This window comes from Pongo pygmaeus, chromosome 16, assembly GCF_028885625.2.
Source record: "Pongo pygmaeus isolate AG05252 chromosome 16, NHGRI_mPonPyg2-v2.0_pri, whole genome shotgun sequence".
Lineage (NCBI taxonomy): Eukaryota > Metazoa > Chordata > Mammalia > Primates > Hominidae > Pongo > Pongo pygmaeus.
The window spans coordinates 77,901,139-77,927,214 of record NC_072389.2 but is presented as its reverse complement, the minus strand read 5'-3'; the positions used below and the strand labels follow the sequence as shown (position 1 = coordinate 77,927,214).

The following is a 26,076-nucleotide window of genomic DNA, read 5'->3' as shown; positions in this document are numbered from 1 at the left end:
CCAGTGTGAGCCCCCAACACAGGTTAAATGACGGTTTAAAAGGGCTGCTGGCCTGATAGAAAACTGAAGATACTGGCCGGGCGTGGTGGCTCACGTCTGTAATGCCACCACTTTTGGAGGCCAAGGCGGGTGGATCACCTGAGGTCAGGAGTTCAAGACCAGCCTGGCCAATATGGTGAAACTCCATCTCTACTAAAAATACAAAAATTAGCCAGGCGTGGTGGCAGGTGCCTGTAATCCCAGCTACTCGGGAGGCTGAGGCAGGAGAATCGCTTGAACCCAGGAGGCAGAGGTTGCGGTGAGCCAAGATCATGCCACTGTACTCCAGCCTGGGTGACAGAGCAAGACTCTGTCTCAAAAACAAACAACAACAACAACAAAAAACCCTAAAGATGTCTTGTGACCTCAGCGTCAGGAAGTAGTCTCTGGGCCAGGGGAGATACCCCTTAGGAAATGTGAAAAGATTCTGGGTGATGGTTGACCCCACCTACAGAAGGAGATAGAGAAGAAAGATTTTGCCAGTTTGGCTGGATTAGGCTCACTCTCTGCCTAAAGGCCTGTGAGGAGAGCAGCCTTGGGAGCAAGGGTGGTGCCTGCTAGAAGCAATGTGTCCAGGCAAGAGTGTGTGCACTGACAGTTGTCTAGCTGGAACTCAGCCTCTGCCTGTCTATGATTGTGGATATATTTGTATCTTTTTACTGTGACTAAATGGTGGTGACTACCAGTGTCTGTAAGTGCCCGGGTGTGCCTACCTAAATGTGTGTGATGTTTATGAATACACTTGTCTTGCTTTGTGTGACTCGTGTCCTTATGTGTAGGACTGTGCATGGGGGTTTATGTATTTGTGACACTCATATGGGGTTTTCTCTTGGCTTAGGTATCCCTGGATTACTGACTCCTTGCTACTCTGGGTCTGAGCCCTCTGGCACCTTTGGACCAGTGAATCCCAGTCTCAACAATACCTATGAGTTCATGAGCACATTCTTCTTAGAAGTCAGCTCTGTCTTCCCAGATTTTTATCTTCATCTTGGAGGAGATGAGGTTGATTTCACCTGCTGGTATGAGCCCTTTGATCTTCCCATTGTGGCCTGATCAGTTGCTTACTCAGAATAGAGGTTAGCACCCGAGGGGCTGCTTAGCTCAGCTGCTGCTCTCAGGGGTCTGTATGGGCCCACATTGCTCAGGTCTTAGGCCTTCCTCTGCCCATCTACATAGAGATCCTATCTGATTTTGGCAAGGCTTTCACTGTGAACCTCTTCCTTCCTACTCTCATATCCTTGAGGTATTGATAGAAAAACCAGCCCTGGGCACAGAATTGTCTTGGAAAAGTTCAGGATAGAGAAAAATAATCCCTGTTTATGAAGGCTTAAAATTGTCTAGTTGAAGAGTCAAGACACAGAATTCAAGACTAATAGATGACAGTGTCTAATTAGTATTCAGTTGTAAAGTCCAAACCCTTGGTTCTAGTGAGCTCAAAAGAGGCTGAGGGGCTTTGAGAAGAGGGCGCTAGAGCTGAATCTGGGGAAATCATTTGGCTTTTTGGAGATGTGAGCAGGGGAAAATATTCCAGAAAGAGAACAACGTGAGCAAAATGTGGACGTCGTAACGTAAGAGATCTGCAGCAGGTGATAGACAGCAAGGCTTGTCATCCAACTGGAAGAGCAGATAGGAAAGCTGAAATCCAGTGTGCTGGAGCTTTAAGTTAAGACCTTGGATTCTCATGTTGCAGTCCAGAGAGGATTAACATGTTTTCTCTTTGGGAGTTTGAACTTAAAACTCTTTAGGTCCAGACTCAGCCTTTCTCAGCCTGTGTCAACAGCCCACCTGCTTCACATAACTTTGCTTGGCCACACTTTCCACATGTAGGGCTTCTGAGATCCTTGCTTATTTGATTTTTCAGGTGAAAAGAGGAAGTTATAGGGGGCCAGATGACTAATCCCCAGGCATTAGGCTTTCAGGATGTTGAAAGATTAATCTTCATTTTCTCTTGGGATTCAGGAAGTCCAACCCAGATATCCAGGACTTTATGAGGAAGAAAGGCTTCGGTGAGGACTTCAAGCAGCTGGAGTCCTTCTACATCCAGACGTGAGGAAGGAAGGAGGGTGGGTGGGGTCCCTTGGGGGTCCTGTGGGGTCCTCCCTTTCCATACCCAGTCAGTCCCTGCTTGGCCACTGTCTGGTCCCTGCAGGGTTCCCTTGTCCTTTGTCCCATCCTTTCAGGTTTGGAGTGGTTGGTTTTCAACCCTGGGGAAAGACACTGCTTAATGAGGAATAGGCCCCTGGCCAGGCTCAACCCCTAGAGCACTGGCACAAATAGTCTAGAGCCCGTCTGAGCTAAACAGACACTTAATAGACACTCCTCTCCTCTCCAGGCTGTTGGACATCGTCTCTTCTTATGGCAAGGGCTATGTGGTGTGGCAGGAGGTGTTTGATAATAAAGTAAAGGTGAGCCGGGGCAGAGAAAAGAAGAAGTCACCAGCAGTGCCTCCCTCTGGTCTCCCCAGCTCCTCCCTGCTCTACAGAGACTGATCCTCCGGGTTTGGATTGGGCTTTAATGGTCAGAGCACTCTCCTTTTCTCTCTAGAAAGGCCACAGAGTGCTGGGTGCGGTGGCTCACGCCTGTAATCCAAGCACTTTGGTAGGCCAAGGCAGGTGGATTGCTTGAGCCTAGGAGTTCAAGACCAGCCCGGCCAACATAGCGAAACCCTCGTCTCTACAAAAAATACAAAAATCAGGAGGCTGAGGTGGGGGTACTGCTTGAGTCCAGGAGGCACAGGTTGCTGTGAGCCAAGATGTGCCTCTGCACTCGACCCTGGGCAACAGAGTGAGACCCTGTCTCAAAAAAACCAAAGGCCGCTGTGGTATGAGCCCTGGGTTTATGTGTCAGAGTTTCTATCTTCCCTCATTACAAACTTAATTAAGAACTATTTCTGCTGCTAGGTTACTTGGATAGGCTGGATTTTTCTTCCTAAATCATAGATTAGGGTCTTCTGGGTCTGTGGGACCAAGGCTACCTTCTCCTTTATTGTTGATAGTAAGATCCCAGTCTCCTGTCACATGCAAGGACTCTTCAGGAACCTTGTCCCATCCCCAGAAACATCTGGAGACTTTTGGACATGGCAGCTCCTGGGTCCCACTGCTTGCCTCCCTCAGCTCACAGCCGGTATTACTAGTTCTGTGTGGACAGGGAGGCTGCAGAGGGGTGGGGAGGAGAGCTGCAGGGAGGCCTTTTAGGGCCCTGGATTCCTTGGCCTCTGTCCTGAGGTGTGAGCTCAATGGTCAGGAGTCACAGAGACATACTTTGCTGCTGGGAAACAGAGGGAGCACATACCTGTTGTCCCATGTTGCCTGTGTATGAATAAGGCGCAGGAATCTCCTCAGCTTTGTGTCCTTACTGCCATTTGACCTTTTATAACAGATTCGGCCAGACACAATCATACAGGTATGGCGAGAGGATATTCCAGTGAACTATATGAAGGAGCTGGAACTGGTCACCAAGGCCGGCTTCCGGGCCCTTCTCTCCGCCCCCTGGTACCTGAACCGTATATCCTATGGCCCTGACTGGAAGGATTTCTACGTAGTGGAACCCCTGGCATTTGAAGGTGAAAGCAGAGAGCTCTCCTTGCTAACCAAAGGAGGCTGGGCTGGAGCACACGATGGGAGGCAGGAAGATCTGGGCCAGACATTTCCAGTTAGTAAATGAAACAACTTAGCTGGGGTGAGGGCCACATTGGGAAGGTGATTCAGAGGGACCCTGGAGTTACCCCACCATCACCAGACTGTTGTTGCTTGTTTTCCCTCAGGTACCCCGGAGCAGAAGGCTCTGGTGATTGGTGGAGAGGCTTGTATGTGGGGAGAATATGTGGACAACACAAACCTGGTCCCCAGGCTCTGGTAAGGGTTTTCGGCGGGGAGGTGGAGGGTTGGGCCTGAGAGCAGGGGTTCTCCCTTACAGACCCAATCCCATCTAGCCACCTCTGGACTAGTACCCTTCTTTCAGGCCTGAGAGAGAGCAGGCCGTGCAACGAGCCTTCTGAAGATTTGTGTGCAATATTCACTCTCCACATGACTTCCATCTATATCCCTCCAGCCGCCCTTTGATATGTGGGATAGGGATTGTTAACCTCACTTCTCAGAGAGATAATGAGGCCTGAAGAACATAGGTGAGTTGCTGAAGATCCAGCACAAGCATCCATGATTCCTGTAATAAGGCTTCCCTCTGCTGTTTTCACTGCAGCCTTACCAAGTATGGTTGGATGTGCAGAGTTTACATTTTAAGGACCTCTGCTGCTGCCAATGTCATTGTGGTTAATGATGCCTTTAAGGTTTATTCTTATTCCTGTATCTTTGAGAGAGGAAGAGAGTGGGATTGCTACCCACATTTTAATGAAGGTGGAGCTGAGCCCTAGAACTCTCTGGGAGCCATCCAACCTGGCTGTGGCTTATAACAAGGTATTGATCACTTCCTTTGGCCTGAGCGAGTCCAGGGTGCCTAGACAAGAGGTAGCCGCCTGTGGATGTCCAGCACCTTTGCAGGGAATACAGGGCCCAATCTGGCACATGCCCCCTTTCCTCCAGGCCCAGAGCAGGGGCTGTTGCCGAAAGGCTGTGGAGCAACAAGTTGACATCTGACCTGACATTTGCCTATGAACGTTTGTCACACTTCCGCTGTGAGTTGCTGAGGTAAGCAAGCTGTGGGGCCTTCGCAAGGCGGAGTAGGGCAGATCCAGGGCTGGGGAACCCCTTAGAGAGAGGAAGAGAATAATTAACAATAGCTAACACTTACAGAGGCTTATAGTCGGCCCTCATCCACGGATTCAGCCAACTGCGATAAAAAGTATTCAGGAAAAAAAAATACAACAAAAAATAATACAAATAAAAAATACTGTATAACAACTATTTACATAGCATTTATATTGTATTAGGTATAAGTAATCTAAGATCATTTCAAGTATATGGGAAGTTGAACATTGGTTATATGCAAATACTGTGTCATTTTTATATAAGGGACTTGAGCATCCTTGGATTTTGGTATCCACGGGGGTCCTGAAACAAATCCCCTGTGGATACTGAGGGACAACTGTATTTTGTGGCAAACACTGTGCAAAGTTTGTTACACATATTGTCTCATTTAGTCTTCACCACAACCCCATAAGATAGGTGCATTTTAGAGATAGATACTGAAGCACAGAGAAGTTCAGTACCTTGTCCAAAGTCACTAAGAAGCAGGATTTGAACCAGGCTGACTTACAGGATCTCATGACACCTTTGCCTCTGTCAGGGATGTGCCTGTGTAAGATAGTCATTTCCCTGATTCCTTCGTTGGCTAGGTCTTGAGTACTTGGGGTACATAGCCTAGTGCAGAGCAGAGTCCTGGGCCAAGAGTCGAGCATGATGGTATCTAAGCCTCAATTATGTCATTCACTGGGTAACTTCCAGCTGGTTCTCTAAGCATGTTGCTTACTTGGATAATAAGGGAAGCATGCCTAGAGGTTCCCCAATGCCACCATATTTACAGCATTTTAGAGTCAGGAACAGAGGGCTAAGTAGACCAAGAGCATTGGCTGCCTTTCAGACATCCACCTATTTTCTAAAGGGATTGAGTTATTTGGGGTTAGGGTACAGAGATAGGCAGGATAGAAATAGATGTTGCTAATGTTTCTGGATCTCCAAGACCTGTATCAGAATCACCTGAGGCACCTGTTCAGCTTGCAGATTCTTGCCAATACTGTGCCCCACCCCAAGTGAGACTCTCTGGAATTGAGATTCCCAGGTACATTTGGTGTACAGTGACAGTTTGAGAGTCACCGAAATGGGGAAGAAGAGACTGTTGACTGGTGTGAAAAGTGTTTTTGGGGCCCCTTCTGAGGGGCTTATCTTGCCATTTCTTCATGTCCTCTTGCAGGCGAGGTGTCCAGGCCCAACCCCTCAATGTAGGCTTCTGTGAGCAGGAGTTTGAACAGACCTGAGCCCCAGGCACCGAGGAGGGTGCTGGCTGTAGGTGAATGGTAGTGGAGCCAGGCTTCCACTGCATCCCGGCCAGGGGACGGAGCCCCTTGCCTGCGTGCCCCTTGCCTGCGTGCCCCTGTGCTTGGAGAGAAAGGGGCCGGTGCTGGCGCTCACATTCAATAAAGAGTAATGTGGCATTTTTCCATAATAAACATGGATTACCTGTGTTTAAAAAAAAAAAAAGTGTGAATGGCCTTAGGGTAAGGGCACAGCCAGGCTGGAGTCAGTATCTGCCCCTGAGGTCTTTTAAGTTGAGGGCTGGGAATGAAACCTGTAGCCTTTGTGCTGTTCTGCTTAGCCTGTGAGCTATGTCACTCCCCTCCCACTCCTGACCATATTCCAGACACCTGCCCTAATCCTCAGCCTGCTCACTTCACTTCTGCATTACATCTCCAAGGCATTGGTATATGGAAAAAAATGTAGGGGCTTGGAGGCATTCTGGACAGTGGGGAGGGCTCCAGACCCAACCTGGTCACAGACTAGCCTCTCCCCCATGCATACTCATCCACCTCCCTCCCCTAGAGCTATTCTCCTTTGGGTTTCTTGCTGCTTCAATTTTATACAACCATTATTTAAATATTATTAAACACATATTGTTCTCTAGGCACTGTGGTAGTGGATTTTTTTGTTATGTTTTTGTTTTTGAGACTCTGTCTCAAAACCTCTGTCGCCCAGGCTGACAGTGCAGTGGCACAATCTTGGCTCACTGCAGCCTCTGCCTCCCGGGTTCAAGCGATTCTCGTGCATCAGCCTCCTGAGTAACTGGAATTATAGGCACGCGCCATCATGTCCGTCTAATTCATGTATTTTGAGTAGAGATGGGGTTTCACTATATTGGCCAGGCTGGTCTTGTACTCATGACGTCAGATGTTCGCTTGCCTTGGCCTCCCAAAGTGCTGGGATTAGAGGCGTGAGCCACCACGCGCGGGCCTGTGGTAAATTGTTGAATTTGAAGGACTCAGAGGCCCTGGTCAATTCCAAAATAACGCAGGTGACTTCCATCCCCCTCCTCCCAACCATTTTCAGCCCAAAGCATCTTCGCAGGGAATGGATGGCTGCATGGAGGTGGGCTGTGGCTCTGGAGAGAGTCTTTGCAGGTGTGATTTTCTCTAGAAGGAAATGTCTCATCGTGGACCCAGACTGCCCCCTGGTGGTTTCAGGTGCAGAAGTGACACTGTAAGCCAGAGGTGGGGGCAGTAATGCATCGCAGCCATTTTAGGTGAGGATTTCCTTGGCCGTTATTTGTTAAGTTCTCTAGCTGGGCCCTGGGCTGGGGGTACAATGGACAGGTTCCAGGCATTTTTTTCAGAAAGCTTCCAGTGTAGTGGATACAGAAACTTCGGGAAGGCAGGGCTGAGAAGGATCTGAGTAAAACTCGGTCCTTCAACACCATCCTTCAGCCCCTGGGTCATGTTCCTTCGAGGTCCTGGTGGGAGGTAGACCAGCCTAGCCTTGTGCTGTTCCTGTAAGGATAGGGTGGGCATTTTCTACCAACAGAATTCTTGGAATTTTCACACAGCCCAGCCTAGCCAAGTCCAGGGCTGTAGCCCAGATACACAAGTTAAGGTCCCAGCACTGGCACCCACCACAGGAGCCCCCTTACCTCTATTACCCAGAAGCTTGTAGGAGGGGTGGTCCCCAGACAAGGACCCTGCAGAGGTGCGACCCTGCTTCCCTCCTGGTCATAACTTTCATGTTACTATTGCTTGGGATAACTTTAAATAAAAATAGCAGACACTGAGTTTTAAGTCTCAAGTGGATGAAGGCAGAGATCGTGATACACTTGAGTTAAAGCAGTAAGGTTCTGTCATTTTCTATTCCTGTTGTAAACATTTTCTTTAATGTTATTATTTTTACCACTAAATTAATGTGGCCTGGTCACGACTTTCATTGGTAAAGTGTACTGTTCCTCACCCTCCACTGTTGCTCCTTTGGTCCATTGATCATGAGAGCATTTACCTGAAGGTCGTCAGATCCGAATGCCGACAGGTCATAGGCAGTGGCCTGCAGTTACCACCCAGTCTGTTCCAATGCACAGAATCGCTGTTTCCCCAACTCATCTCCCTTCACCTAGGCTGTAAATTGAGAGTCCCACCCCTGAGCGGAACACAGGCCATCTTGTGTGCTGTGCGCCACCAGGAGGCAGGGAAGTTCCCAGACTGACTTCTTGGCTCCAGTCATCCTAGGAAGAGTTCTCCAGTCGCTCCCCACCCCCACCCCTTCATTCCAGGAGTCTATTAAGGAGGCAAAGCAGGCCTAACGGGTATCAAAGCAAAGGAGTGAATGGAAACTGGGAGAATCTTCAGCCTCCCCTCTCCCTGGTAGGAGCTGAGGCTGCATGCCAGGTACCTTCCCTTCTAGGAATCTAGTAAAGCTGTGTCACTGGTGTTTTCAGGTGCGTCTAAAAGGATTGCCGTAGGGATAGGATATCAGGATGTGGGAGCACAGGTGCCACCACAGCACTAGTGATGGAGAGTCATTGCCCCTAGACTTCTGGGACAGTGAGACTGTGAGGAAAGCTGAAATGATACTGGGAAAGGGTGAAAGAAAGGATGTAGGTGGAATTTATTTAGTATTAATGTAGGTACACATACCTTATGGCAACATTCTTAGCACTCTAAAATCTAGATTTGTATAGTTTTTGTCAATATCTTTTGTAAGCTTAATCAATACAGGGGATGACAAGTATGTGTCACATACTTTTTTTTCCACGAAAAAAGTAGGAATTGGGTGCTTTGTTTATCAAAACTTGTATTTCCTTTATAAATAAATAAACTTTGAAATAAAGGTTGAAAATTAGTATCTTTTCTAGCCCAGCCACCACTGTTTTTAAAAATCCTCTTTGAAGCAGGTGTGTGTGTGTGTGTGTGTGTGTGTGTGTGTGTGTGTGTGTGTGACATTTTTCAACAAAATTTTTAAAAATCGAAATGTCAGGGTCAGGTGCAGTGGCTCATGCCTCTAATCCCAGCACTTTGGGAGGCCGATGTGGGAGGATTGCCTGAGCTCAGGAGTTAAAGACCATCCTGGGCAACATGGTGAGACCTGATTTCTACTAAAAATTAAAAAGATTAGCTGAGAATGGTGGTGTGTGGTTGTAGTCCCAGCTACTCAGGAGGCTGAGAAAGAAGAATCACTTCAGCCTGGAAGACTGAGGCTGCAATGAGTCATGATCACACCACTGCACTCCAGCCTCAGCAACAGGGTGAGACCATGTTTCAAAAAAAAGAAAAAAATGTAAATGTCCAGGAACCTTGCTTTTTTCACAGTAATTACTGTACTCTAACCACACCCATGTTTGGTCTAAACTACCCCAGTAAATACTCCTATTTTTTACTGATTTCAAATGTTTCAAACAACAGAAGAGTCTAGAAAATAGTAAACAGTGTAACCACCCAGCTTCGTTGCATCTCAATAGTCATATTTGCTTCAGATTTGTTTTTTTAAAACAAAAAAAGATTGAAACATTATTAACATCCCCCTTCCCAATGCTATTCCCTTCTCCAAAAACAACTGTTTTCCAGAATTTCTTTTTAATCTCATTTCCTCTGGAGAATCTGATACTTAGCTGTGATTTTTTTTCATCATTGTTAATAAATTCTTTATGGCTCACTCTTTATAGCAAATTAGAAAGAGATGTTTTGGAAGCCACTCAAAAAAGGGAGTGTGTGTGGGAAAGGAGGAAGAGCAGCTGGCAGGCAGACACATGGGAAGGGGTGCCATGCTCGCTGGTGTGCTGCAGAGTGTGTGAGTGAGAGCGTGTGTCTGGATGTCTGGATGATCTATTATGAAAGAGGATATTTGAACATAGGAACTCAGAACTGCTGGTGTTTATCTAGACTCACATGAGTCAGAAATCTGAATGAAGATAGATGTGGAGATCCAGCTAGGAGAACAAAAGTGCTTCGTCATTTTTATGTGCTTGCTATGTCAGGCACTTTTGGTTTTTTTTCTTTTCTTTTTGAGATGGAGTCTTGCTCTTGTCACCCAGGCTGGAGTGCAGTGGCGCAATCTGGGCTCACTGCAACCTCCACCTCCCGAGTTCGATCAATTCTCCTGCCTCAGCCTCCCGAGTAGCTGGGACCACAGGCATGTACCACCACACCCGGCTAATTTTTGTATTTTTAGTAGAGATGGGGTTTTACCATGTTGGCCACACTGGTCTCAAACTCCTGACCTCAGGTGATCTGCCCACCTTGGCCTCCCAAAGTGCTGGGATTACAGGCTGAGCCACCATGCCCGACCTGTCAGGCACTATTATAAGCACTTTACTGGATGTTAATGTATTTAATCCTCATCCCAACCAATGTGGTGTCAATATTATCCTCATTTGACAGATAAGGAAACAAACATAGGAAGGTTAAGTGACATCTGTATGGTTACACAGCTACGCTGAGTCCAGATTTGCACTGGGGAGTTGCAGGGGATATGACTCCTAGCTCAGCTACCTAACTCTAGCCCCTACTGCCTTCAGCCACTGTCCTGGGCTGCCCCATATCAGACATCTTCCTCCTCTTGGACACCAAATACAGACATACAGATAAAGCTGGCAACTCAGCTATTTCTGGGCTCGAATCCATTTCTTCTCCTATGTTTAAACAAATAAAATTAAAACCTCTCAGTCCTGCTTTTATTAGTCAAGCTGCCTGAAACAATTGCAAGTTTGTCTATTTCACCACTTTCCATTCAGGCCTCATGACCCCACAGTTGGGCTGTAATCCTCATAAGGGCCGCTTCCACTAAGGCCAACAATAACCTACATGTTGCCAAATCAAGGGACATTGCTCAATAATAAGGAAAAAAATTACTTGACCTTTTCGCATATTTTTGAGATTTTGATCCCTCCCTCTTTGAAATTCTTTCTTCGCAGGCTTTTGTGACACCATTCTTTCCTGAGTTTCTCCATGTCTATCACTGACTCCTTCAGTAAACTCCCAGCCCATAACCAAGATTTTGTCTTCTTTCTTTTTTTTTTCTTTGAGACGGAGTCTCGCTGTCTCGCTCTATTGCCCAGGCCCTAGTGCAGTGGTGCAATCTCAGCTCACCTCAGCCTCCGTCTCCCAGGCTCAGGTGATTCTTCTGCCTCAGCCTCCCGGGTAGCTGGGACTACAGGTGTGCACCACCACACTCAGCTAATTTTTTCGCATTTTTGTAAAGACAGGATTTCGCCATGTTGGCCAGGCTGGTCTTGAACTCCTGGACTCAGGTGATCTGCACACCTCAGCCTCCCAAAGTGCTGGGATTACAGGCATGAGCCACAGCACCTTACCTTTCCTCTTATACTTTCTTTTTAGTGATCTCATTTAGACAGTCTTAGTGTACAGTCTTACACCTGGAAAGCCATAGATAGGTAGATAGGTAGGTAGATAGACAGATAGATAGATAGATAGATAGATAGATAGATAGATAGATAGATAGATAAGATAGATATAGATAGATAGATAGATAGACAGACAGACTGACCGACAAACATATATATAATATATGTATGTGTATTTCCTCTGGGGTCCAAGCTCAGGTAGCCAACATCTTGCTATCATCTGAATGTCCATTACGTACTTAAAGCTCATGTCCCAGGCAGAATTCATCTTGTCATAGCTCCCCACTCTATTCCTCCTGTATGACTATTCTGCTGGTCATTAGAGCCAAAGTCTGGGAATCATCTTTAACTCCTTCCTTCCTATCATAATTGTCACCACAACATCCCTACTCTGTATAAATAACTCTTTAGATTCATGTACTCCTCTCTATCTACACTGCCACCATTCTTTACTTAGGATCCTAATGAATGCATCTGCCTCAATTCTTCCAGTCATCTTTTTAAACTGCAAGTCAGATTACGTGTTTCCTGCTTTGCCCCATTGTCCAATTCACTCAGAAGTATATGCCAGTCTTCCTCTTCAAGATGATGCCTTTGACCACTCCATAATCATTTTCTGACACTCTACCTATATTAGTTACAAGGAAATAGCTCAAACTGGATTATGCAAAAAAAGGTAAAACATTGTGTCATGTTATACATCTCCACATACACATTCAAAATTCTGACTTATGTCAGCCTAGATAAACATCAACAGTACATAATTATATGATCCTAAGGATAAATCTATTAAAAGACCTAAGGACTTTGTGGAGAAAATTACTAAATTTTGGAAAGACACAGGAGATAGAGATGTAGAGACAGAACATCTTCATGAAAGAGAAGACTCAATGTTCATAAGGATTTTAAATTTATCTGCAGGTTCAATGTGGTTCCTATTAAAATTCAATTTTCTTTTTATTTTGGAACTTGAAGCTGATTTTAAAGTAAGTGCAAATCTTTTTTGGGGTGGGGGAAACTTGAAGTTGATTTTAAAGTAAGTGCAAGAATTCCTAAGCATAATGAAAAAGTCAGTTTTCAAGAAGAGAAAAACAAGCTGGGTGCAGTGACTCATGCCTGTTATCCCAGCACTTTGGAAGGCCGAGGCAGGCAGATCACTTGAGGCCAGGAGTTCGAGACCAACCTGGCCAACATGGCGAAACCCTTTCTGTACTGAAAATACAAAAATTAGCCAGGCGTGGTGGTGCATGCCTGTAATCCCAGCTACTCAGGAGGCTGAGGCAGGAGAATTGCTTGAACCTGGGAGGCGGAGGTTGCAGTGAGCCGAGATTGCACCACTGCACTCTGGCTTGGGAAAGAGTGAGACTCTGTCTCAAAAAAAAAAGAAAAACATGTACAACATGGAATAGAGTTGATATCCAGCCAGTATACACTTTGAGTGATCTCATTTACACTCAGATGTATCTTCAGCTACCCTTATATGAAGTCACAGACTCACGCCTGTATTTCCAGCACTTTGGGAGGCCAAGGCAGTAGGATCACTACAGCCTGAGTTCAGGGCTGCAGTGATCTATGATTGCAGCATTGCACTGGAGCCTGGCCAACAGAGTGAGACCCTATCTCTTAAAAATTAAAATATAAAAATAAGTCATTATAAAAGTGTAATTATCAAGACAGTTGGTATTGGTGCAGAAATAGACAAAAAGCCCCGCAAGACAGAATGCAGAACCCAAAAAGAGGCTTATTCATATACAGAAACCTGAAAATATACAGAGGTTATGTAACAAATTGGGAGACTTCAGGTTCTGATAGGAACATGGTAGAAACCTGGTTTTTAATCTTCCAACTTCTGTAAAAACCATACAGAGCAACAAGGTGAATTTAAAAACAAAAAGGCACAAAGTAGTGAAACAAGAAAGAGCCTAAAGACTCCAAACTACCTGAAATTTAATGCTAATCGCTGGTTCAGGAAAATTCACTTTATTCAAGTTTTCTTACATTTATTCAAATATGAGTAAAAATACTACAGATACACACGCAAGAAAAAGATAAAAACCATTTCAAAAATTAAGGCAGGCCAGGTGCGGTGGCTCACGCCTTTAAACCCAGCACTTTGGGAGGCCAAGGTGGGTGGATCACCTGAGGTCAGGAGTTTGAGACCAGCCTGGCCAACATAGTGAAACCCCATCTGTACTAAATATACAAAAAAAACCCCATCTGTACTAAATATACAAAAAAACCCCATCTGTACTAAATATACAAAAATTAGGTGGGCATGGTGTAATCCCAGCTACTTGGGAGGCTGAGGCAAGAGAATCACTTGAACTCGGGAGGCGGAGGTTGCAGTGAGCCAAGATGCACCACTGCACCCCAGCCTGGGCAGCAGAGTGAGACTCTGTCTCAAAAAATATAGGCCGGGCACGCTGGCTCACACCTGCAATCCCAGCACTTTGGGAGGCCGAGGCAGGCGGATCACAAGGTCAGGAGACCATCCCAGCTAACAAGGTGAAACCCTGTCTCTACTAGAAATATAAAAATTAGCCAGGCGTGGTGGCGGGCGCCCATAGTCCCAGCTCCTTGGGAGGCTGAGGCAGGAGAATGGCATGAACCTGGGAGGCGGAGCTTGAAGTGAGCTGAGATTGCACCACTGCACTCCAGCCTGGGCAGCAGAGTGAGACTCCATCTCAAAAAAAAAAAAAAGAAAAAAAAAATATATATATATGAAGGCTACTTTCTCATAGTGGTAGACTAGGTAATTTGGAACAATCTTACCACTGGAGACAATTAGAAAAGCTTGAAGGCATTGGAATAGTAAAATATTATGAAACATTACTTGGATGAGATGTAAGAAAGACTAAAACCCTGAACAGTAAGCCTAGCATTTGGGGGCATGTCTCTTCTGGGTGCAATTGCCAATTCCAAATAAGGCTGATAAAATGCTCTGAAGCACTTTTGACAACCTCACAGGGTTGGGGATTAAAAGTTGTAGTCCATTCCTTATAATTCCAGGAGGTAGGAAAAAATAAGTAAATAAAATGAGAAATAAAGTTTTAATCCAGGACCCACAAAAAAGACCCTGGAAAACTCTCCACTTTTTGGGTTGAGACCTCAAAAGACAAAACTCCACAGGATAAATTGAAAACAGACCATTCATTGCTCAGAAACTGCTCAGATTTGAATCATCTCAATCACTAAAATTAGTTTGATTATCTCAGATTGCTAGAACCCCTAGATGCCTTCCAGAAACAAATGTATATCCATTCTGTGGAAGGAAAATGTACCCCTAGACCTCCAATTATTTCTAAAAATATTTTTCAAACACAATGCCTATCATATAATCAGAAATAACCAGGCACATGAAGAGAATAATAAGGGAGTAATAACAATCAAGAATTTTACAAAATTAATGACAGGCAACAAACCACAGATCCAAGAGTCTCAGATAGCACCAAGCAGGATAAATGCCAAGTAATAATCTATATCTATACATTATTATATTCAAACTGCAGAAAATCAAAGACCAAATCTTGAAAGGAGCCAGAGAAAAATAACACCTGCCTACAGGGGAACAAGGATAAGGATTACATACATTGGCCTTCTCTTCAGAAAACATGCAAGCAAGAAGAGAGTGAAGTGAAATATGTAAGAAAGAAAAAAAGGGGGGATAAACCCACCAGCCTAGAATTCTGTTTCTAGCAAAATTATCCATCAGAAGTGAAGAAGAAATAGATTTTGTCAGACAAAGAAGACTTGAGAAAATTTATCACCAGTAGATCTGCCTTGCAAGAAAATTAAAGAGGTTCTTTACAGAGAAAATGATCTAGGGGCTATATGAAAAAACTTGAGGCTATAGGAAGAAAGGAGGAGCATTAGAGAAGGAGTAAATGAAGATAAAACATTTTATTTTTCTTAATCTGAAGTGATGTAACAAATAGCAGTTTGTTCGAAATAATAATACCAGCAATGAATAGTGATTCACTGGTAATCACTGAATAGTGATTACCTTACGGATAAGTGAAATACATGACAGCAATGTTATAAAGAATGAGGCTGGGCGTGGTGGCTTATGCCTGTAATCCCAGCACTTTGGGAGGCTGAGGTAGGCAGATCGTAAGGTCAGGAGTTCAAAACCAGCCTGGCCAACATGGTGAAACCCCGTCTCTACTAAAAATACAAAAATTAGCTGGACATGGTGTCATGCGCCTGTAATCCCACCTACTCGGGAGGCTGAGGCAGGAGAATCACTTGAACTCAGGAAGCAGAGGTTGCAGTGAGCCGAAATCACACCATTGCACTCCAGCCTGGGTGACCTCTGTCAAAAAAAAAAAAAGAAAAAGAAAAAGAAAAAAAAAAAGAATGGGAGAGAGGAATTGATAATCTCAATGTTTTCGAAGAACAACATGGGGAGGATTGCTTGAGGCCAAGAGTTCGAGACCAGCCTGGGCAACATAGCAAGACCTGTATTCTCTACAGAAAATAAAAATTAGCCCAGCTACTCAGAAGGCTGAGGCAGGAGGATTGCTTGAGCCTGGGAGGTAAGGCTGCAGTGAGCTATGATTGCACCACTGCGCTTTAGCCTGGGTGACAGAGAAAGACCCTGTCTTGAAAGAAAAAAGAATGAAAGAGAGAGAGAAAGAAAACAAGAGAAAAGAAGACTTGGATTACTTACAAATGTATATCGTGAAATTTAGGGAAGCAACTAAAAATTTTTTTAAAGAGAAGGATTGAGTGCAGTGGCTCACACCTGTAATCCCAGCACTTTGGGAAGCCAAGACAGGAGGATCACTTGAATCCAGGAGTTTGAGAGCAACCAGGACAACATAGTGAGACCCCGTCTCTACAAAAAAATTTAAAAAATTAGCCAGGCATGGTGGCGCAGGCTTGTAGTCCCAGCTACTTAAGAGGCTAAGGCGGGAGAATCACTTGAGCCTGGGAGGTTGAGGCTGCAGTGAGCCGTGATTGTGCCACTGTACTCCAGCCTGAGGGACAGAGTGAGACCCTATGCCCCCCAAAAAATATAACTGCTATATTAAGAGAAAAGAGAAAATGGAATTATATTAAATGATTAGTTAAAACCGAAGAAGACAAAAAAAGAAAGAAAAAAGAAATAGCAAGGGCAAGTTTATCAATGGTCTAAATACATGAATTTTTTAAAAAGGGCCAGGCACAGTGGCTTGTGCCTGTAATTCCAGCACTTTGGGAGGCCGAGGTGGGCAGACTGCTTGAGCCCAGGAGTTCAAGACCAGCCTGGGCAACATGACAAAACCGCATCTCTATATAAAGTACAAAAAGCCGGTGTGGTGGTGTGTGCATGTAGACCCAGCTACCCCGGAGGCTGAGGCGGAGGCTGAGGCAGAGGCAGGAAGATCACCTGACCCCAGGAGGTCGAGGCTGCAGTGAGTTGTGATTGTGCCACTGAACTCCAGCCTGGGTGACAGAGAGACCCTGACTTTAAAAATAATAATAATAATAATAATAATAATAATAATAATAATAATTTAAAAACAAGACCCAACTTGTGTTGTCTATAAGAAATCAACTTTAAATATAGACACAGATGGGTTAAAAGTAAAGGAATGGAGAAAGACGCATCATGCTAACACTAATCAAAAGAAGGCTGGAGGCTGGGCAGGGTGGCCCAGCACTTTGGGAGGTCGAGGCGGGAGGATCACTTAAGGGCAGTAGTTTGAGACTAGCCTGGGCAATATAATGAGACCCCCCATCTCTATGAAAGAAAAAAGAAAGCTGTATTAGTTTCAGATGGAGTCAGCTTCAGAGCAAGGAAAATTATGAAGGATAAAGAGGGCCAGGTGCAATGGTTCATGCCTGTAACCCCTGCACTTTGGGAGGCCGAGGCAGGAGGATCACTTGAGACCATCCTGGGCAACATGGTGAAATGCCATCTCTACAAAAAATACAAAAGTTAGCCAGGCGTGGTGGTATGTGCCTGTAGTCCCAGCTACTCAGAAGGGTGAGGCGAGAGGATCATTTGAGCCTGGGAGTTTGAGGCTGCAGTGAGCCATGATTGCAACAACACTGCACTTCAGCCTTGGTGACAGAGCAAGACCCTGTCTCAAAAAAAAAAAAAAAAAAGAAAAAAAAAAAAAGGATAAAGAGAGGGCCATTACACAATGATAAAGAGATTAGTTCTTCAAGAAGACATAATGCTTTATGGGTATGCCCTAGTATCAAAATACATAAGAGAGAAAAAAAACTGATAGAACTGCAAAAAGAAATACACAATCTGCTATTATAGTTGGAGTTTTTGACAGCCCTGTATTAGGAGTTAACAGATCCAGGAGGAAGATTGGTAGTGACATAGTTGAAGTGAACAGCAACATGAGTCAACTTGGTCTATATATTCATTTCAAGTTCACATGGAATATTCACCAAAATAGACCACATTTTTGGGCATAAAACACTCCTTAACATATTTAAAGAGCTTCAAATCATACATTGTATGCCCCCAAATCACAAAAAAATTAAACAGAATTCAATAACAGAAATATAGCTAGAAAATACCCAAATATTTAAAGATTAACCAATACACTTCTTTTCTTTTCTTTTCTTTTTTTTTTTTTTTTTGAAGATGGAGTCTCACTCTGTCCCCCAGGCTGGAGTGCAGTGGTGCGATCTCAGCTCACTGCAACCTCCACCTCCCAGGTTTAAGCGATTCTCCTGCCTCAGCCTCCGGAGTAGCTTATTAACCAATACACTTCTGAATAATACATAGGCCAAAGAAAAAGACTCAAAACCAGCCTAGGAAACATAGTGATACCCCATTTCTAAAAAATAATAATAATAATAATAATAATAAATTAGCTGGGTGTGGCACACACTTGTGGTCCCAGCTACTCGGGAGGCTGAGGTGGGAGGATCACTTGAGCCCAGGCAGTCAAGGCTGCAGTGAGCTATTGTGATGGTTAATATCAAGTGTCAATTTGATTGGATTGAAGGATGCAAAGTATTGTTCCTCCGTATGTATGTCTGTGAGGATGTTGCCAAAGGAGATTAACAAGTCAGACCCATCCTCAATCCAGTGGTCACAATCTAATCAGCTGCCACTGCAGCTGGAATAAAGCAGGCAGAAGAACGTGGAAGGACAAACTGGCTGAGTCTTCTGGTCTTCATCTTTATCCTGTGCTGGATGCTTCCTGCCTTCAAACATCAGACTCCAAGTTCTTCAGCTATTGGACTCTTGGACTTAAGTGATTTGCCAGGGGCTGTATGGCCTGTGGCCACAGACTGAAGGCTGCACTGTCAGCTTCCCTCTTTTGAGGTTTTGGGACTCAGACTGGCTTCTTGCTCCTTAGCTTGCAGACGGCCTATTGTAGGACTTCACCTTGTGATCGTTTGAGTCGATACTCCTTAATAAACTCCCTTTCATATGTACATCTGTCCTATTAGTCCTGGCCTTCTAGAGAACCCTGACTAATACAGCTATGATCATGCCACTGTACTCCAGCCTGGGTGACAGAGTGAGACCCCACCTCAAAAAAGAGAAAAGAAAAAGACTCGAGAAATTTTGAAAATATTTTCAACTAAATGAAAATGAAGAATACAACTTATCAAAATTTGTGGGATGTAGTAAAAGCAATGCTGCAAGAGAAACCTGTAGCATTGAATGTATATATTCCAAAGGGAGAAAGATATAAAATCAATAATTGGCTTCCACTTCTGGAAACTAGACATAGAAAATTAAATTTCAAATAAGGAGAGAAAAGAAATAATAAAAATTAGCCACCCTGGCCTATGTAGCGAGACCCCGTCTCTACAAAAAATAAAAAAAAGCTTACCCAGGTGTGGTGGTACATGCTTGTAAATCCTAGCTTCTCAGGAGACTGAGGCAAGAGGATCACTTGAGCCCAGGAGGTGGAGGCTGCAGTGAGCCGTGATTGCACCACTGCACTTTAGCCTGCATGACAAATTTGTGGGCATAGAATTCTTCATCATATTCCTTTATTATCCTTTTTTTTTTTGAAATGGAGTCACTACCTCTGTTGCCCAGACTGGAGTACAGTGGCACAATCTCGGCTCACTGAACCTCTGCCTCCCAGGTTCAAACGATTCTCCTCCTGCCTCAGCCTCCCAAGTAGCTGGGATTACAGGCACCTGTTGCCATGCCCCACTAATTTTTGTTTGTTTGTTTGTTTTGTTTTGTTTTGTTTTGAGATGGAGTCTTGCTCTGTCACCCAGGCTGGAGTCCGGTGGCACTACCTCGGCTCACTGCAAGCTCCACCTCCCAGTTTCACGCCATTCTCCTGCCTCAGCCTCCCGAGTAGCTGGGACTAAAGGCACCTGCCACCAAGCCTGGCTAATTGTTTTTGTATTTTTAGTAGAGACGGGGTTTCACCGTGTTAGCCAGGATGGTCTCGATCTCCTGACCTCGTGATCCGCCCGCCTCAGCCTCCCAAAGTGCTGGGATTACAGGCGTGAGCCACCGCGCCCGGCCTAATTTTTGTATTTTTAGTAGAGATGGGTTTTCTCTGTGTTGGCCAGGCTGGTCTCGAACGCCTGACCTAAAGTGATCTGGCTGCTTCGGCCTCCCAAAGTGGTGAGATTACAGACATGAGCCACTATGCCCAGCCTCCGTTATTATCTTGTTGATGCTCATGGAATCAATAGTGATGGCCTATCTCTATTTGTTGTTGTTGTTGTTTTGTTTTGAGACTGGGGCTCATTCTGTCCAGGCTGGAGTGTAGTGGCACAATCACAGCTCACTGCAGCCTGGACCGACCCAGACTCAGGTGATCCTCCCACCGAAGCCTCCCAAGTAGCTGGCACTACAGGCATGTGCCACCAAGCTCAGCCAATTTTTATATTTTGTAGAGACAGGGTTTCCTCATGTTGCCCAGGCTGCTCTTGAACTCCTGGACTCAAGCAATTGCCCGCCTCAGCCTCCCAAAATGCTGCGGTTACAGGAGTGAGCCCCATCTCTAATTTTTGACATTAATAATTTGTGTCTTGTTTTTTCTTGGTTAGCCTGGCTAGAGGTTTGTTAATTTTATTATCTTTTCAAAGAATCATCTTTTGATTTTGTTGATTTTTTTCTCTTTATTTTCTGTTTTCAATTTCATTGATTTCTTTTGTAATTTTTAAAGTTCTGGAGATATTGGAGTGGTCTGAACTTTATGAGATCTTGAGACTAACAAATCAACACTTCCTTCCAAGACAAAGCCCAAATAGAGGAGAAACTGCTGGCAGTAGAATCCAAATAGAACTTGGCAGAGACAATAAGGGCAAAAAAAAAAAAAAAAAAAGAGAGAGAAGGTCCAGATAGAAGTAGGTGAGGTAGTAGAGGATGCCTGTCTCGGGAGTAAAAAATCATATTTGTATCACCTATTTTAAGGTAAAGAAAACTCTAAAGCTTTGAAGCTAGAAAAGCTATTCTTGGCCGGGCGTGGTGGCTCATACCTGTAATCCCAGCACGTTGGGAGGCCGAAGCCGGCAGATCACTTAAGGTCAGGAGTTCAAGACCAGCCTGGCCAACATGGTTAAAAAAAGAAAAATTAGCTGAGTGTGGTGGCGGGTACCTGTAACCCCAGCTACTCAGCAGGCTGAGGCAGGAGAATCTCTGGAACCTGGGAGATGGAGGTTACAGTGAGCCGAGATCGTGCCACTGCACTCCAGCCTGGGTGACAGAGCGAGACTCCATCACACAAAGAAAGAAAAAGGCTATTCTTCCTATTGCTCTTTCTAAACAGAAAAACTCATTGCCCTTAAAAATGAGCAATTAGGCCAGGCGCGGTGGCTCACCCTGTAATCCCAGCGCTTCGGGAGGCCGAGGCAGGTAGATCACCTGAGGTCAGGAGTTCAAGACCAGCTTGGCCAACATGGCAAAATCCCATCTCCACTAAAAATACAAAATTAGCCAGGTATAGTGGTGTATGCCTGTAATCCCAGCTACTCGGGAGGCTGAGGCAGGAGAATTGCTTGAACCTGGGAGGTGGAGGTTGCAGTGAGCCAAGATCATGCCACTGCACTCCAGCCTGGGCAACAAGAGCGAAACTCCATCTCAAAAAAAAAAAAAGGCAATTTAAACTACTCAATTGAAGTCCATACATAAAAGAGGCGGATAAGGAATAATACCATAATGTCCCTGTTGACAATGAAAGCATGACAGAAAGATTTACCCTTAAAACAAAAGAAAACTATTAAGAAAAGAAAAGGGACTATGAAAAATCAATACAAGAATTAGAAAAATTCAAAAATATGATGATTGGAAAAAATAAGATGTTTCAAAGTGAGGTTACAGAACTCAGGAGGGAATTAGAATAAATGAAAAGTTATTTCAGAAATAAAGTCTATTCTAGAAGTTTCACAAGCAAAAATGACAATGGATAATACCTTCAGACAAATAGAAGATTAAATGGAGGTGATCTGCCCTCTTTGACCTCCCAAAATGTTGGGATTACAGGTGTGAGCCACCGCACCCGGCCACGGAGGATTTTTTTAAAAAATTTTTTAAAGAAGAAAGAGATAAAAAAGGATTTGGGAGAAAGTGATTAAAGAAAGAAAACAGAACAAAACAAAAACAAGACAGGCAGAAGATCTAACATATGTATGATAGGATTTCCTGAAGAGGAAAGGGAAAGCAACAGAACAGAACATACACTAAAACTATACTTTCATACCTTTTTTTTTTTTTTTTTTTTGAGAGGGAGTCTTGTTCTGTCACCCAGACTGGAGGTCAGTGGCGTAATCTTGGCTCACTGCAACCTCTACCTTCCAGGTACAAGTGATTCTCCTGCCTCAGCCTCCCAAGTAGCTGGGATTACAGGTGCCCACCACCATGCCTGGCTAATTTTTGTATTTTTAGTGGAGATGGGGTTTCACCATATTGGCCAAGCTGTTCTCGAACTTCTGACCTCAAGTGATCTGCCTGCCTCGGCCTCCCAAAGTGCTGGGATTACAGGCGAGAGCCACCGTGCCTGGCCTAACAGTTTTTTTTTGTTTTTTGTTTTTCTGAAATAAAAAGGCTTCAAACTACAGGTTGAATAGACACACATGTACCTGGGGTGAACAAACCCGGAATGGCCAACACCTGAAGAGATAATGACATGTTCAGTGCCAGTGCTGGGGCCATGTTATGCAAATGAACCAAAGATGACCTCTGTATATTGGCCCTATGTTGTTTACTTCTTCAGAGCAGGCTGGGACCCATTAGCTCAAAAGCCCATTGGCACCAAACTCAAATTTTTACATATCCAACTATTTTAAATTTAGCCCAAATAGAATGGCCTTCACCATTGTTCTGATTTAGGCTGAGATAGCTAGACCTTTATAATCCTGTATTAATCAGTCATTGGATTTGGGCTGCCCTGGGAAGGGGCATGACCTTGAGGCAAACTCTGAAGGGGACAGCACTCCCCTAAACTATAACAACACATTCTTCACTGTGAAGGGTTGGGGGAAGGGAGGTCTTGACCATCACATCACAATGGCAGCACATCACACCACATGGGAGAAAGAAAATAACTGAGGAAACAATGACTGACAATCCTCTAGCATTGAGGGAAAACATAAATGTGCAGATTTAGAAAGCACAAGAAATTTTAAGCAACTAAACACATCCTTGTAAAAGTGAAGATTGCCAAAAGATATCAAAAGATCTTAAGAGCAGTCAGGGAAACACCAACTACCTGCAAATTGACTGCCAGTTGATGTCTCATAAGCAAAAATGGAAACCAAAGTATGGTGAAATAATATCTTCAAAGTGAAGTAAGAGAAAATAATTATATATTTACTAAGTTATTATTCAAGAAGTGATTCGAAATAAAAGAATTTCCAGATAAGCAAAGCAGAGCTTATCACCAACAGACTCTTGACTAAAGGAACTTCTAAGGCACTAATTCTTAACCTTGCTTCCACACACATTGGATTCAACAAGGGAGCTTTAAAACATGCTGATGCCTGAGTCCCACCCCAGCAATTCTGATTCAACTAGTCTAGGCTATGGATGTAACAACTCCATACATAGCCCCTTCTCCCACCTGCTATCAAGGTGTCATCAGAGAATGTCAAATGAGGAGCTAGGACTTGTATACCCACCCAGCATTAACAGATACACCTCTTATGGGTTCAGTGGAGACTGCATGGGTCTCCTCTCCCTTCTTCATAGAGGAGTATCATAGGAGTCTCTAGTTGGAAGCTTCCACTCCTGCCCAGCAGTGAGGCCACCTTCCCTTTCATTTGAGGTGGTTTCAGCAGAGACCTAGTAGGAAACCTTAACCTCCACCCTTATGTCACAATAACCAAGGCAGTGTCCTTGTTTCCTCACTAGTTGAGGGTCAAAGGAGGCCTGCTAAACATGTTTAAATTAGATATAATGTTTAAATGAGATCCAGAATCTCATAATAAAATACCCAAAATGTTCAGGAATCAATTGAAAATCTCTCATTTTACTAAGAATTGAGAATATCTCAACTTTAATGAGAAAAGAATCAGTAGGCACCAACACTGAGATGACACACTTATTAAAATTACCTGTCAATAATTTTTAAACAGCCCTCATGAAATGCATCATAAGCACTTGCAAACACACTTGAAACAAATGGAAAAACAGAAAGTCTTAGGAAAAAATAGAAAATATAAATGAAGATCACATGGAAATTTGTTTTTCTTCAGACGGAGTCTTGCTCTGTTGCCTATATGGGAGTGCAGTGGTATGATCTTGGCTCGTTGCAACCTCCACCTCCTGGTTCAAAGGATTCTCCTGCCTCAGTCCCCCAAGTAGCTGGAACTACAGGCACATGCTGCCACACCCAGCTAATTTTTATATTTTTAATAGAGACAGGGTTTCACCATGTTGGCCAGGCTGGTCTCAAACTCCTGACCTCACATGATCTGCCTGCCTCAGCCTCCCAAAGTGCTGGGATTACAAGCGTGAGCCACCACACCTGGCCCACAAGGAAATTTTAGAATTAAAAAATACAACCAAAATGAAAAACTCAATGGATTCAATGTCAGAATAGAGAAGATAGAGGAAAGCATCAGTGAACTTGAAGATAGAATAATAGAACTTACCCAATCTGAACAACCGAGAGAAAACAGACTTAAAAGAAAATAGAATCTGACTCCCCAACCCCTTTGGCCATGGCAGGCACCTTTTGGACTGGGCTGCCACTGCTTGGGCAGAGTAAAAGGTGCCAGGAGGAGCATGGGGGTGGAAGTCCTGTCAGCCAAGAAATAAAAGTTTACCTCAGAGCTGCAAAAAAAAAAAAAAAAAAAAAGAAAGAAAGAAAATAGATAGAGTCTCAGGGACCTATAGGATTATAACAAAAGATCTAACACTCCTGTCATGGAGAGAGAGGAGAGGGGAGATGGGCTTAAAAAGTACTTGAAGAAATAATGGCTGAAAACTATTCAAATTTAGCAAAATACATAAATCTCCAAATTAAAGAAAGTGAGTCCCAAACAAGATAAAGCCAAAGAAATCCATATCAGGACACATAATAATCAAACTTCTGAAAGTTAAAGACAAACATAGAATTGAGAAAGAGATGACAATCTCTTATGTATAAGAGAAAAACAGGATCTCTCATCAGATACTACAAAGGCCAGAAAGAAGTGGCACATTTTTCAAGAGCTGAAAGAACTGTCAAACCAAAATTCAATATCCAGCAAAAGTATCCTTCAGAAATGGAGGGGAGATCAAGACATTCTCAGATGAAGGAACACTTAGAGAATCTGTCACCAACATAACTACTCTAAAAGAATGGCTAAAGGAAGTTCTTAAAATGTAAAGGAAATGATAAAATAAGGAATCTTGGACTATCAGAAAGGAAGAAAAAACAACTGAAAGAAGGAAAATGTGGGTAAATGCCATAGACTTTAATGCTTCTGGAGTTTTTTATAAATGGTGATTGGATATCATTGTCTAAAGTGGTTCTGAAATATATAGAGGAAGTACTTAAGATAATTATAAATGGGGGAGGATAAAGGGACTTAATAGTAGGTAAGGTTTCTACACTTCACTCAAACTGGCAAAATGTCAATACCAGTAGACTGTGATAAGCTATGTATGTATAGAATAAGAAACACTTTATCCACAAGAGCACAGGAAAACCAAAACAGAAATGAACCAGGTGTAGTGGCTCATGCCTGTAATAATAGCTACTTGGGAGGCTAAAGTGGAAGGATTGCTTGAGGCCAGGAGTTTGAGACCATTCTGGGCAACATAGCAAGACCCCATCTCTAAAAAAAAAAAAAAAAGAAGAAGAAGAAAGATAAAGCAAAGAGAAATGAAGAACGTAGGCAACAAAAAGAAAACAAAAAATTAAGTGACAGACTTAAGCCCTAACATACCAATAATTACATTAAATGTAAATGTTAATTAAATGTAAATGTAAATTACAGGCTCACACCTGTAATACCAATAATTACATTAAACGTAAATGGTCTAAATATGTCAACTAAGACAAAGATTAGTAGAGTGGACTTTAAAAAAATGACCCAATTATATGCTGTCTAAAATAAACTCACTTAAATACAGCTATATATGTAGCTTGAAAGTAAAAGGATAGAAAAAGGTATATTTTGCAAAGATTAATCAAAAGAAAACATAAATTGCTATATAAAGTAGCTCTCCACGCAAAAAGCTTACCAAGAACAGAGTGACATTGCATAATAATAAAAGTATCAATTCATCAAGGCATCACAGTTTTTAATGTTTATGCCCCAAATGACAGAGCTACAGAATATGTGAGGCAAAAACTAGTGGAACTGAAAGGATAAATAGACAAATCCACA

At 43.7% G+C, this 26,076-nt stretch overlaps 1 protein-coding gene across 3 annotated transcripts in view; it reads left to right on the top strand.

Annotated features, from left to right (window-relative positions):
* Positions 1–26,076, top strand: part of HEXA (hexosaminidase subunit alpha) — a 56,067-nt gene that overhangs the window by 26,378 nt on the left and 3,613 nt on the right. Inside the window, exons 8-14 of one of the 3 annotated variants that reach the window (XM_054451518.2) lie at positions 878–1,058; positions 1,999–2,085; positions 2,372–2,444; positions 3,418–3,601; positions 3,803–3,893; positions 4,578–4,682; positions 5,905–6,611. In XM_054451518.2, the coding sequence (XP_054307493.1) occupies positions 878–1,058; positions 1,999–2,085; positions 2,372–2,444; positions 3,418–3,601; positions 3,803–3,893; positions 4,578–4,682; positions 5,905–5,968 (785 nt within the window). In that variant the 3' untranslated portion in view covers positions 5,969–6,611. Of the gene's footprint in view, positions 1–877; positions 1,059–1,998; positions 2,086–2,371; positions 2,445–3,417; positions 3,602–3,802; positions 3,894–3,999; positions 4,683–5,904; positions 6,612–26,076 lie in introns of those variants that run through there. The other 2 variants (XM_054451516.2, XM_054451519.2) reach the window with 2 other exon arrangements.